The sequence below is a fragment of the Bidens hawaiensis genome, unplaced genomic scaffold (genome assembly GCF_021521415.1).
Source record: "Bidens hawaiensis isolate Kalapana, Puna unplaced genomic scaffold, B.hawaiensis_p1.1 tig00003237_1, whole genome shotgun sequence".
Classification (NCBI taxonomy): domain Eukaryota; kingdom Viridiplantae; phylum Streptophyta; class Magnoliopsida; order Asterales; family Asteraceae; genus Bidens; species Bidens hawaiensis.
This window is the reverse complement of record NW_027491176.1, coordinates 2716212-2728411: the sequence shown is the minus strand read 5'-3', so window position 1 is coordinate 2728411 and position 12200 is coordinate 2716212. Positions and strand designations below refer to the sequence as shown.

Below are 12200 nucleotides of genomic sequence, written 5' to 3'. Positions count from 1 at the left end.
CAAAATATGTGTTTGATTAAGTTTAAACAAACACGAACACAAAATATATTCATGTTTGTTTGAACAAAAATAAACAAACATAAATGAACAAATGCAAATAAACACAAACAAACATAAACGAACATACATAAAATGAACACAAATAAACAAATATAAAACCATTATGTAGATGATTTTCAAGATAATATTTAATTATTTTCTATTAATATGTAAACGAACATAAACGAACGTTCACGAACATAAATGAATGAACAGAACATATGTTCATGTTAGTTCGTTTAATTAAAGAAACACAAATTTTATGTTCATGTTCATTCGTTTATTTAAATAAACAAACTTCCCGTACAAACACTTTACCGAATGTTTTATTCATACCTACTCAAATCCTATATATAATATACTTATATCTAATAAAAATAATTATACAATATAAAAATAGCTATTTTAGTCCTTTTCATGACTTATATAAACCCTATTCCCAAATGTCTAGTCAGATAATATGCCTTGTTTTGTTTTGGTTAAGATCTGGTCAGCAGCTTCTGCAACAGATCAGTAGTCATATCATTATTATTATTATTATTATTATTATTATTATTACCTAGTCTAGTCTAATCAGCTTCTTTCTTGTACCACACCGGGACCACTACGCAGTCAGTCAGACTCTTTCTTTATCTCCGTCGCTGCTGACTAGGACCGCCGTCAACCGCTTTACCAGTCCACCGTCTCATCGCTTTCGTAATCGGTTAGTAGTTTTACGGTCTTTGAGTTCGTAATTCACTTGCTTAATATGCATTGTTGTTTCATCCATTATTGAAAACTATTTTTTTTTATTTGTGTCAAAAATTGGGTTCCAATATGTAGAAACATAGATATTAACAAGCTGCGCTGCCACCCATTTCTGAATTGCAAACCCTAACCTGCTAAAGACATACCCCTGCCCCTTTGGAGTCGACACATTGCTATGCACAACCTGTTGGACCCTGGTTAGAAAACGGATAGCTTCCGGTGCCAAGGAGCCAAATGTATCAAAAGCCAGAGGGACAAAAACATGTTGGTTCTCTTCGCAGGCTTTAGCATGTTTCTCCACCTTCTTCGTTTCAGCCCTTTTCATTGTTTGCCCAGCTACAAACCCATTATCCCTCAAACCAGCTAAGGGAGATACCCCTGTGAGGTCAACACAAGCGTGTTTTCCCCCGACACATTATTATTTAACCTAGGTTTAACTAATACGCCTTTCTCAACTCGTTTCGTTCGTTCATTCATGTTCGTGTAAAACAGTAGTAGAAACTAATTAAGTATTATCTCTGTGTAATGGTTTTATATTTGTTCGGTTATGTTTGTGAACTGTCTGTTTAGGTTTTAAGCGAAACACACAATATTTGTTCGATTAAGTGTTCATGTTCGTTTAAAGTTAAATGAACGAGCACAGGCATGACCTTGTTCATGTTCGTTTACAGGCCTTGAAATTAGGTTATAGATTATTATTTACTAACTCTGTTTGATTGATGCTAAATCTGGTTAAGGTGAATTTGAAATTGTAAATTATTATTACTGGCATTTCAACAAACAGTAGACTGTCACTAATCAGTCAACCCTAAGGGTTTGTTAGCTTGATTTGAATTGTTAATTTTGGGTTTTTATTTTGATAAGCATCTATTTATATTTGATAATAACTATATTAAATTATGTGAATAGTTTTCTTGGATAGATTCATAGTTAATAGCGAATAACGGTCAATAGCGGAAAGCTACCTATACACCACGTAGCAATAGCGATGAAATATTGGGCGCTATATCAGTTTAGCGATAACGTATTAGAATTTTTATTTTTTTTGAAATTAGGGTTATATTCACGAATTTAAATTTTTACGATGCAATTGGTGAAGATTGATGCTGTTTGGTCGATTAAAATGGCTAAAAGTTCGGTTTTTAGTATAAGAAAACCCTAACTGTCACTATTTCACGCTAAACATCAGATAGCGCTGGATCGTCACTTCACTACGCTATTCGCAATAGCGCTTGCATGAGCGCTGTTAACAACTATGGATAGATTAGAATATTAGTATAAACATAAGTTTTTATCCTCATCAAGGTTGTTATTGTATTAATATATAGAGCTTTGTAATCAGTTTATATTGTGTAGAGTTCAGTAAAAAATTCAACTAATCAAAAGTAAAGACTATCAAGTGATCTTGTAAAACCAATCATTTTTACTTCCTGTTTTGTTTTATTTTGATAGGAAAATTATCTGTTTAAAAATCCATCACAAATTTCTTAATTTAATACAAAATACAGTTTCAAGAATTCGCTGATTAGTTAAATTTATCTATAAAGTTTCAAGAATAATGAAGGGCTGAAGGATTTAGTTTATCTTCATTATTTTGTAATTTAATGATTTCTGTTTTCGAATCTTGATGTTGGTGTGAAGGCATTTGAGGTCAAGTAAGTCAAGGTTGAGATTACGTGTTATATCCACGACTTGTAGAACTAAAAGGAAGTACAAACAAGAAATGTCAATAATAAACATGGCGATGAAACTCTTCAATTTCTTAACATATAACAATTTTTAGATTTCTTATATATTGTAATTTGTAACCACCATTTTTATGAAATATCATCAAAAGAGATTCAAATTTTTACCTTATAGTTGGGATAGTTTAGAAGATAGAGGGGTACCTGGAAAGTATATAGACTTAATTAAATATATGTATGATAGGACTAAAGCTAGTGTTCGTGCGTCGGTAGGAGATACTAATTTTTTCCCGGTGGAGATGGGACTCCACCAAGGATCGGCGTTATGCCCGTTTCTTTTCATGGTAGTCATGGATGAGCTGTCCAAGTCGATTTAGGAGCCTGTCCCATGGTGCATGCTCTTTGCAGATGATATTGTGTTAGTGGCTGAGACTAAACAAAGCTTGAACGAAAGGCTAGAGGAGTGGCGTGTAGCTTTAGAGGATAAAGGTTTAAGAATTAGTCGCTCTAAGACAGAGTACCTTTGTTGTGACTTCAGTGGTGTTGGTGATAGCGAGGACACCCAGATCACTATTGAGGACCAGGTGGTTCTGCAGATAACGAAATTTAAATATCTAGGATCGTTTCTCCAAAGCAATGGAGAGATAGACAGTGACATAACCCACCGCATACAAGCTGGCTGGTGTAGGTGGAAAGCAGCCACTGGGGTTTTGTGCGACAAACGGTTCCCATCTAAATTAAAGGGGAAATTTTATAGAGTCGCAGTTAGACCTGCAATGTTGTATGGAACAGACTGTTGGGCCATCAAGAAGACACAGACACATGCACGCAAGATGGAGGCAGCAAAGATGAGGATGCTGAGGTGGATGTGCGAACACACTAGATTAGATAGGATTAGAAACGAGGTCTTTAGGGAAAGGTTAGGAATAGTTATCATATCAGAGAAAATAAAGGAAGGGAGATTGAGATGGTTTGGGCATGTGAAGTGGAGACCGACAACAGCGCCAGTTAGAGTAGTGGAAACCTTCATTGTGGAAGGAAAGAGGAGTAGAGGCAGGCCTAAATTGACTTGGGATGAGAGGATTAGACGTGACTTGATAGAGTTGCACCTCTCTGAGGACATGGTCCAGGATAGAGATTCGTGAAGACGTAGGATTAAGGTTAACGACTTATAGGGGAAGGTAACTAGTTAGCTTAGCTTTGTATCTAGGGTCTAGTTAGCTAGCCTGGCTCCTTGTTATTTATGTATATATTTTGTTTGATGCTGCTTTTTGTTTCTTATGCCCTATTCTTAGTATGTTACAGATTTCTTGCTATTTTGGTAGTTTGCTACCTATGTATTGCTAAATGTCTTTGCTTGTAGGATGTATGTTTACTCTGTTTACATGTATGTAGCTTTATGCTTGGTTTAAAAAGGCGCGCCTCAGGCGTGAGGCGCCCGAGGCGTTTTTGAAAACGCCTTATTTTACGTAAGGCGCTAAAACACATGAGGCGCCCTGAGGCGGCACATTTGCTGGCGAGGCGTGAGGCGCTTGAGGCAGCGCCTCATGTGTTTCAGTCCAAATTAGATTGAAATGTAGATGTTTGGGCCATCTACTCAAAATAATAACGTTGGGGCTCATGTATAAAACATTACCCAACCATATTATATATATTTATCACTCTATATTTAATTCAAGCCACTCTTTAATTTTCATATTCAAAGTTTATCTTCTCCAAATATCAACCTTCTAGACGTTTCAAGTTTATCTTCTCCTCAGTTATCACTACCATCTTTTAAATCAGTTCAAACTCACCTAATTATTACACATATGTTTATGACTCAAGAAATATTTTTCTTCATTATTACTTTTTACTCTAAGAATTTAAGTGTTTTGCAACTTCTAAATATGTTTTTATAATGTTTAACCTACGTATTAAGTATTCATGTTTAGTTTTACAAATATGTTTTATCTTTATGATTGATTTTTAAGTAAAATATGTCATGTATAATTAATTTTTAGTAATTTTTAAATTGAGCGCCTCACATACGTGAAGCTCTCGCTTCGCGCCTAGCGCTTAGCGCTTTGGATTTTTGAACCAAACGCCTCGCCTAACGCTTTTTTAGACCAAGGCTTTATAAGCTGGGGGTCTCTCTGGAAGCAGCCTCTCTATTCTCACGGGTAGAGGAAAGACTTGCCTACATCCCACCCTCCCCTGACCCTACCGATAGTGTGCTATGCGGTGGGATATACAGGGCTTGATTGATTGATTGATTGATGTTTGAATCACAACACTCATAGTTTTTGATCTAGCACGTTTACTTAAATTTGAAATCTAGATAGATTTTGATTTGTGTAACAGAATGATTAGCGTATATTTGTACTACTTTTTTCTGTAAAAGTTTTGCTATTAATTGCCTGTGTACAAACAAAGACCCTAACGTAGTGACGTTCATCATCTAACAAATAAAAGTACAGTTTCAACCCCTCAACTATAAAGATGCTCTAACGCTACCTCATTTGTTTCTTAGGAGTCGATAGTGTCATGTATCCGTCATGTGCTATATATGAAAGGGAATGAGTTATTTTGTCCTTAACAAAATTTATCTCTATCTGTAGCCACAGTATTAAAGTGTATCATAGGGCTTTCGTGTTTTATTCATACATTTGTAGCCATACAGACACTTATTACATCGTAGTTTAATTAGACATAATGTGGTTGATTCACTTTCTGTTTACTTTCTTTGCAGGGTTTCTCTATCACACATCAAGGTAGGATTGGATTTTTTTGTCATTAACATTACATTGTTGCAGTTGCTTATAATCATTATCGTTATTCTTAATTTAAATGGTTAAATTGTTATTCTTTAGGCTGGGACACAATCATGGATTGGCAAGAAAAGGGTTAGTGACTAAAACCTTTCATTTGCATGCTCATCTACTTTTCTATCTGACAACATTAATTGACAAACATGCCATGTTATCTGGAAATGACGTTAGTAAGATATGAGTTAAATGAGTTGTAGGAGATAATACGTAGTCTTACTCTTGAGAGTTTTAGAAACCAGTAATCATGTGTGTCTAGAAAAATGGCTTGATGAACCGTTCCGTTCGCCAAGCACCGGCCCCTATTTTCAAAGGAAGAAAGAAAAGAGGAAAGCTCCCTTTCTATTTCTTTTGCCGTTGGTCCCGGCGGACGCAGAGTTAAGTCCAAATCGAGTACTAGATTAATTAGAGGTTTTTTCAGTGATTAGCTTATTCAGTTGTTTGTTTATTTCTCACAACAAACTTTTTAAATTTTCAAGTAGATCACACTTGACCCTTTTCCTATATGGTTTTGCAGGATATTATGAACGGGAAGATGTTTGGCAGGGTATGTGAGTTTTATGCATTATTTAGCCTCACACTTTCAAGTTTTCCTATAACGACATGGAGTATTTTCAAGTATTTCCTATAACTATGTAGTCCAAAAAAATGTTATAGATCACTTTAAAGTTTAAATAGTCTAAAACATCTCTAAACATGCATAAACGTATGGTGTGGCAATCGTATATTCTCGTAATGAATCGATAGTTATAAATGATCTCAATATTTAATCTATCACATCCTGAAAGGTTATGAATAATAAAACTGACTGTTAACCAACATATCTTTAAATTGGTTGAAGACATAATGTAATGGGTAAGTGGTTTTTGTGTCATACAAATGAATCAGTTACATGCTTATTGAGTTGATAACTTGTCTTTTGATATATCAGTCCTCATAAAGAAAGCAAAGGCATTTGAAGTGATGGAATCACAGAAGATTTTAGCAAACTGGGAGCAGCTACTTGTACTTGAGAAACTACTTACCGATGCATATGTAATTCGCAGGCCAAATCCAAGTGCGTATGAACATCGCAAACAAGTGATCCAAGTTCTTAATGATGTAGCAAAAGATTTATATGGTAAAGTTTATGTTTTAGTTACTTGTCTGTAATCAGTTGCTTGTTATGTTCACTCTTTACGAATGGTGAATGTATTTGTTTGTAATTCAGGTAATTCTTCCAGCTGTCCTGTTGTTGAGGAATTTGGTTCCTTTTTGATGGACCTTTTTACTTCAGAAAGTGATCTTGATGTCTCCATTAACTTCAGAAATGGTTTGTTAGTGTTTCCTCATGAACAGAAAAGGAAAACGCTTCGGAAGTTTGCTAAAAAGCTCTATTCACTTCAAAGTAAACATCTATCTATGCTAGCCTTTTTATTTTCTATTATTAAAGCTTTAGTTTTAAGGAACAACATTTACGCATGTAAATGAACTGAACGTTTAGTGAACTGTTTGGCTGAAAGTTCGTTTATTTAGTAAATGAACGGAACGGAACAAAACTTTATGTGAACACATGTCTTGTTTGCTCATTTATGTTTGTCTGTTTACATTCATTTATGTTCTTTACTTTACACTTGTTTAAAACTCGTTTGCTTACATTCATTAATATACTCATTTAAGTTTTTTTGGCTCATTACAATTTAGTCTAGTTTTTTGTAACCCTTTTAGCCTCAACACATAGCTGTTCACATTTACTTTTAATTGGTTTTAGCTCATTTATGTTCATTCATCTATGTTTTGTTAAGATCTTCTGTTCATGTTTGTGAACCGTATGTTTATACTGTCAGCAAACGAACATAAACAAACACGTTTATTGTCTTGACGAACGAACACAAACAAGGTAACCTTGTTCATTTAAGTGTTTGTGTTCAATCGTTTGTTCGGTTAAAGTTAAACGACCGAAAACCTTTCGCTTGCTTATGGGCTTTTGTGTTTTAGATGCAGGTCGTGTACACAGCGTTCAGCCCGTCATGAGGGCTAAGGTACCAATTCTTAAGTTTATTGATACCGCAACAAATGTCGAATGTGACATTTCAGTAGAAAACAGTGATGGAATTTCAAAGTCCTTAATTATTCGCCTAATTACTTCAATTGATGAAAGGTTTCCGAAACTAAGTTTATTGGTAAGTTTATTTTATATGTTTCCATATGACCTACATGTATCGTATGTATATTAGTTTTTCATTTTGAAACTTTATCTATCTATGCAGATGAAAGCGTGGGCAAAAGCACATGATATTAACAGCTCAAAAGACCAAACTCTTAATTCTTTATCCATAGTATTATTGGTTGCTTTTCATCTACAGGTACGGTATATACTTAAAGTTTGTTATCACTAAAAACATATAATCAGTTTATTGTTTTTTTTTCTAATTGTGCAATTTTGGTTATAATCGATCTGTGGTTTCAGACTCGAGATCCTCCTATATTACCTCCATTTTCTGCTATACTAAAAGGTAATACTGAGACTTAGTTGATAATGTAAACATATTCAAATATTTTGATAACCATGTTTATACAATACTTCAAAAACGTGGCGTGTGATATCTAGAGATCATACATTGGTTGCTTTAAATAGCCTTGGGTGATATATAGTACATAGTACATACCAACTACTAAGGGGTATAGATGTAATTTAGGGCTGGAAGTTCTTTTGAAGAGATGTTTTTCATTTACTCATGGGCTTGAACCCATTTAAATTGATTCTTTTACAACCAAACTTTTATGTTCTACGCATTTTGCATTCTAGAGATAACGAGCTAAGCCGCTTGTGAGATAACGAGTCAAGCCGAGCTTTAACGAGCTAAGCTTCACTTGCCTGACTTAAGTTAGCTCACGAGCTTAAATGAGCCTATTATTTATATAATTTTAGTTTGTCATATTTAATATATATCTGTATGATAGTTATTATTATTTATAAAGTTTAAATAAAAATAACTAAATAGTATATATATTATGTTATAAAAAATTATTTATTCTAAATATATATAAATAGTTAAAAATGTATATAAAGTGGTTAATAAATAATGAACGAGTTTGAACTTGAGAGGCTACTCACGACGTGAGCTCGAGCTTTAGAAATAAAGCTTGAAACGAGTTGAGCTTAGCTATTGTAAGTTAAACGAGCCAAGCTCGATCGTGATAAAGCTACTCACAGGCCGAGCTCGAGCTTTAAAAATAAAGATTGAAACGAGCTGAGCTCGGCTCGTTTAGTAAGGTAAACGAGCCAAGCTTAAGCTTAGGCGATCTCGGGCTCGGCTCAGCTCATTTCCATCCCTAGATAAAAGTATAATATGAATCGATCATTCCCAAAATAGCTGTTTTTTTTTCATTTCTTTCCATGAAACTTTTGTAGATGGAGAAGATCCCGCATCTGTGGAGAATTCGGTTAGAAGCTTCCTGAACTATGGTAGAAGAAATACAGAAACATTAACTGAATTGTTCGTGTCATTTTTACTCAAGGTAGACAACCAATTTTTTAGTTTACACATATTTAATTTTTGGAATTTTTCTTAGTTTATACTGTTAATGGTTGTTGCAGTTAGCATCTGTTGAAGAGCTTTGGGAAAAAGGTCTGTGTGCCAGTCCTTATCTAGGGCATTGGACATCTAAAACATGGGAGGATAAAATAGCCGTAATGAGTGTAAGCATTCCACCTCAATTTTTGGTTTGACCCATTTGACCCTTTCTTTCCAAAAAAGAATCTTTTAACATATCATGCCTAGGTTATAAGTTTTATAACCCTCTGGGGCGGATTTAGGTAGAAGGGTGGAAGTTCACCGACCCTTGAGTTTCGAAATTTTAATAGGACGGCTATATAAAAAAACAGTAGTGAACCTCTTCCTTCACATTATTTTAGAACCTTTTTTAAATAAAGTTTTTAACTTTTAAGTATGGTTTAGTTTGTTTAATCACAAAAGTCTTACCAGACTCGAACCATCGAACCAACCTGAAACTTTTTATGCCAGGCCCTATGAAATTGGAGCGTCTAAAAACAGTAAACCCTCTGGAAAAAAAACCTGGATCAGTCACTGCTTTTAGTTCCTGTTGCTAACCCCACCCACCATCCAATTTTCGGTTAAATAGGTCAAATCACATATTTATGCAGACCTTTTAGTAGTTGAAGGACTATTATTATTATTGTTGCTGTTATTCTTATTACTGATATTATTAGTGTAATTAATGTTATTATATTATTATTAGTAGTATAATAATTATTTTTTGTTATTAATATTATTATTATTTTATTCACTGTTACTAACAATATAAACATTACGACTTTAATTAAACATATATAACTATAAATATTAAAAAAACTGGGTGAGCATTCTAATGCTCGTGCTTGGCTCATATCAAACCCGAACTGAGCCGCTTGCTTGTTTACAACCGAACCACTCGGTCATTTTTTTATATATGGATTTATTCTTTAAAATCAGTATTATTATTCAAGTTTTTTATATTCATACCAAATTGTTGGTTTTTTTATTGGATGGATTTTAAATTTATTTATGTATTTTTCTTTATAAACCTTAATATAAAAAAATAAATGAAATTAGCTAAAGAAAATAAAGTGGTAAAAAGAAAAAAATAAAAAACAATTTAATATAAACAAAGAAACAAATAAGTTAATATAAACAAAGATACAAACAATTTAATATAAAAAAAGAAACTAAGTTTTATTTCAAAGGAACTAAACCAAACAATTTCAGCTAAGTAATTAAAACAACTATTCAAAAATATTGGATGAGTTTTAAAATATTTGAATAATAATAATAATAGTAGTAGTAGTAGTAGTAAAAAATAAGTCTATACAAAGAAATATGAGCGAATGGTTGGTTCGATTTTGCCTCGGCTGTAAACGAGCAAGCGGTTCGGTCCAGTTTGTATACAAGCACGAGAAAAGGAAAGCTCGCTCTTTTTTAACATGGGATTTAGCTATATGTGTATAAGTAAAGTTATAATCCTTTTATTATTATTGATAGTATATTCGTAAGAATAATAATATTATTAACAATATAAATAAATAATCGTATACTACTACTAATAATAATAATAACAAAAAATAAGGGTTACAATCTAATAATTAAAGAGAGATAGTAAAAGATTAAGTGTAAGACCATGTGCTATGCCAAGTAAATTACACACATAGTCCAATTATCAAATGGTTTTCATAAATTACATAAATAGTTCTTAGGTTTAAAGAAGACTATATTGCCTTTTTATTTAATAACAAAAAACGAATGGTTATAGAATTTGAACTTGAGGCCTGATATGTTAAATATTAGTTTTTGTTAAACAAGCCAAACTACAGGGACCTAGAGCGTAATTTAATGGTTTGGATCAAATACAAATGAAATTAACATGCTAAACGTTTGAATCAAGTAGAGTAATTATATACACAAGTAGAGTAACTATGTAATCACATCATAGAGTAATTATGTAATTACTCTATGATTACATAATTACTCTACTTGATTCTCACATTTAGCACGTTAATTTCATTTGCACGTTAACTTCCTCCTATATATATATGTATATCACTTTTGTCACATCTTGAACTATGTTTTTTTGGCTAGGTTGAGGATTTTTTCGACCGGGCCCAAAATGCAGCACGAGCAGTTGGAAAAGCAGAAGTGAATAGAATCCATAACAGCATTCATTTTACAATTCAAAACATCAGTCGTTTTATGAACGTTAAATATGACGCATTAAAGTTAAAAGAATCACTTTTTGGTAATGATAGTTTTTATCATCCTCGCGTTGAGCCAAAGTTATATGTACCGAAAGAAAATCATGAAATAAAGACCAACATGACCACGAACAAGGTCAGCAATCCTAAAGGTGTGATGGATCTGAGAGCTATTTTGAACCGGGGTGCACCACAACATCGAGCCGTGAGGCCTGTGAATGCAGGGTTGGAGACACCATGGGCGCAGCAGGCGGTTTACAATCAGGGAATGAGGCTTGCAGAGAGTGGGTCAGCAAGCTCTTGGGCTGGACCTGTGTGGACACAAAGCTGGGGTGGTGGTTCATCTAGTGGTGGTGGGGGTGCGGTCAATGGAACCGGTTACTTTGATGGTTCGATACGATGGACGCAGCCTGCAACTGACCCTCAGGGAAGAAGGCAGCAACAGTTTCCTTATGGTAATTGTTTATTTTAAAATCAGCAAATGTCTAATGTTTTAATTATTTTGACTCATTTGAAATTAAACATATCGAAATTTAACCCATGTGACATCAAATCTTTTGTTTACAGGGAATTTCTCCGACACGTATAATCCACCATTTCGCTGAGACACGGTAAGGTTTGTTCTTTTTACCGTGTGTTTGATTGTTTATAAATGTAGTTTACATCTCTGGTGTTGAAACGATCTGTTTTGTTTTGTTTTGCCGGTTTAATATCGTATTGTTTGACTTGGACTAATTTAAAGTAAAGAATTGTGTCAATCATATATAAATTTTTGTGCATATTTTTATTTATGTAACTGTATCACCTATCCTCTTTTTCTCTCACTGTATCTGGCTAGTGTTTATGCGGTTTTTATAACTCTGTACGAAATTGGTGCTATATATTATATAACCTTATATTGAAGTTATTATTAACATAGAGAATGGTTTTAATTTTTTGTTAATAGTTGAATATACTCGCCTAATAAAAAAAGGTCTAAATAATACTTAAAAACCACAATACACGTTTTTTTTTAAAATAAAATAATATTAGAAGGTTGTAGGGTTTATATAAAAAATGTTGTAGATTTGGATTTTTGAATTGACTTGGGTCAACTTGCCGTCTTTTAGCGGCAACACCAAGAGGCCCACTAGGTCAATAATTCTAAATTTCTAACAGCTGTTAAATTCCCTCTAAAAGAATAATATCTTTATA

At 33.6% G+C, this 12200-nt stretch overlaps 1 protein-coding gene across 1 annotated transcript; it reads left to right on the top strand.

Moving 5' to 3' along the window:
* Positions 1–723: 723 nt before the first annotated feature.
* Positions 724–11872, top strand: LOC143622644 (protein HESO1-like). Its single transcript, XM_077093736.1, has 13 exons — positions 724–742; positions 5203–5224; positions 5324–5356; positions 5796–5825; positions 6210–6398; positions 6489–6665; positions 7256–7440; positions 7528–7623; positions 7728–7773; positions 8673–8779; positions 8859–8960; positions 10894–11461; positions 11574–11872. The coding sequence occupies exons 3-13, from the start codon at positions 5338–5340 to the stop codon at positions 11609–11611; spliced, it is 1557 nt and encodes a 518-aa protein (XP_076949851.1). The 5' UTR covers positions 724–742; positions 5203–5224; positions 5324–5337; the 3' UTR covers positions 11612–11872.
* Positions 11873–12200: the final 328 nt, after the last annotated feature.

Bases quoted from the DNA above. Each gene is read 5' to 3' on its own strand.
- LOC143622644 (XM_077093736.1), top strand. The intron at 6,666-7,255 runs GTAAACATCTAT...TTTGTGTTTTAG, and splicing joins AAAGCTCTATTCACTTCAAA to ATGCAGGTCGTGTACACAGC. The intron at 8,961-10,893 runs GTAAGCATTCCA...TTTTTTGGCTAG, and splicing joins ATAAAATAGCCGTAATGAGT to GTTGAGGATTTTTTCGACCG.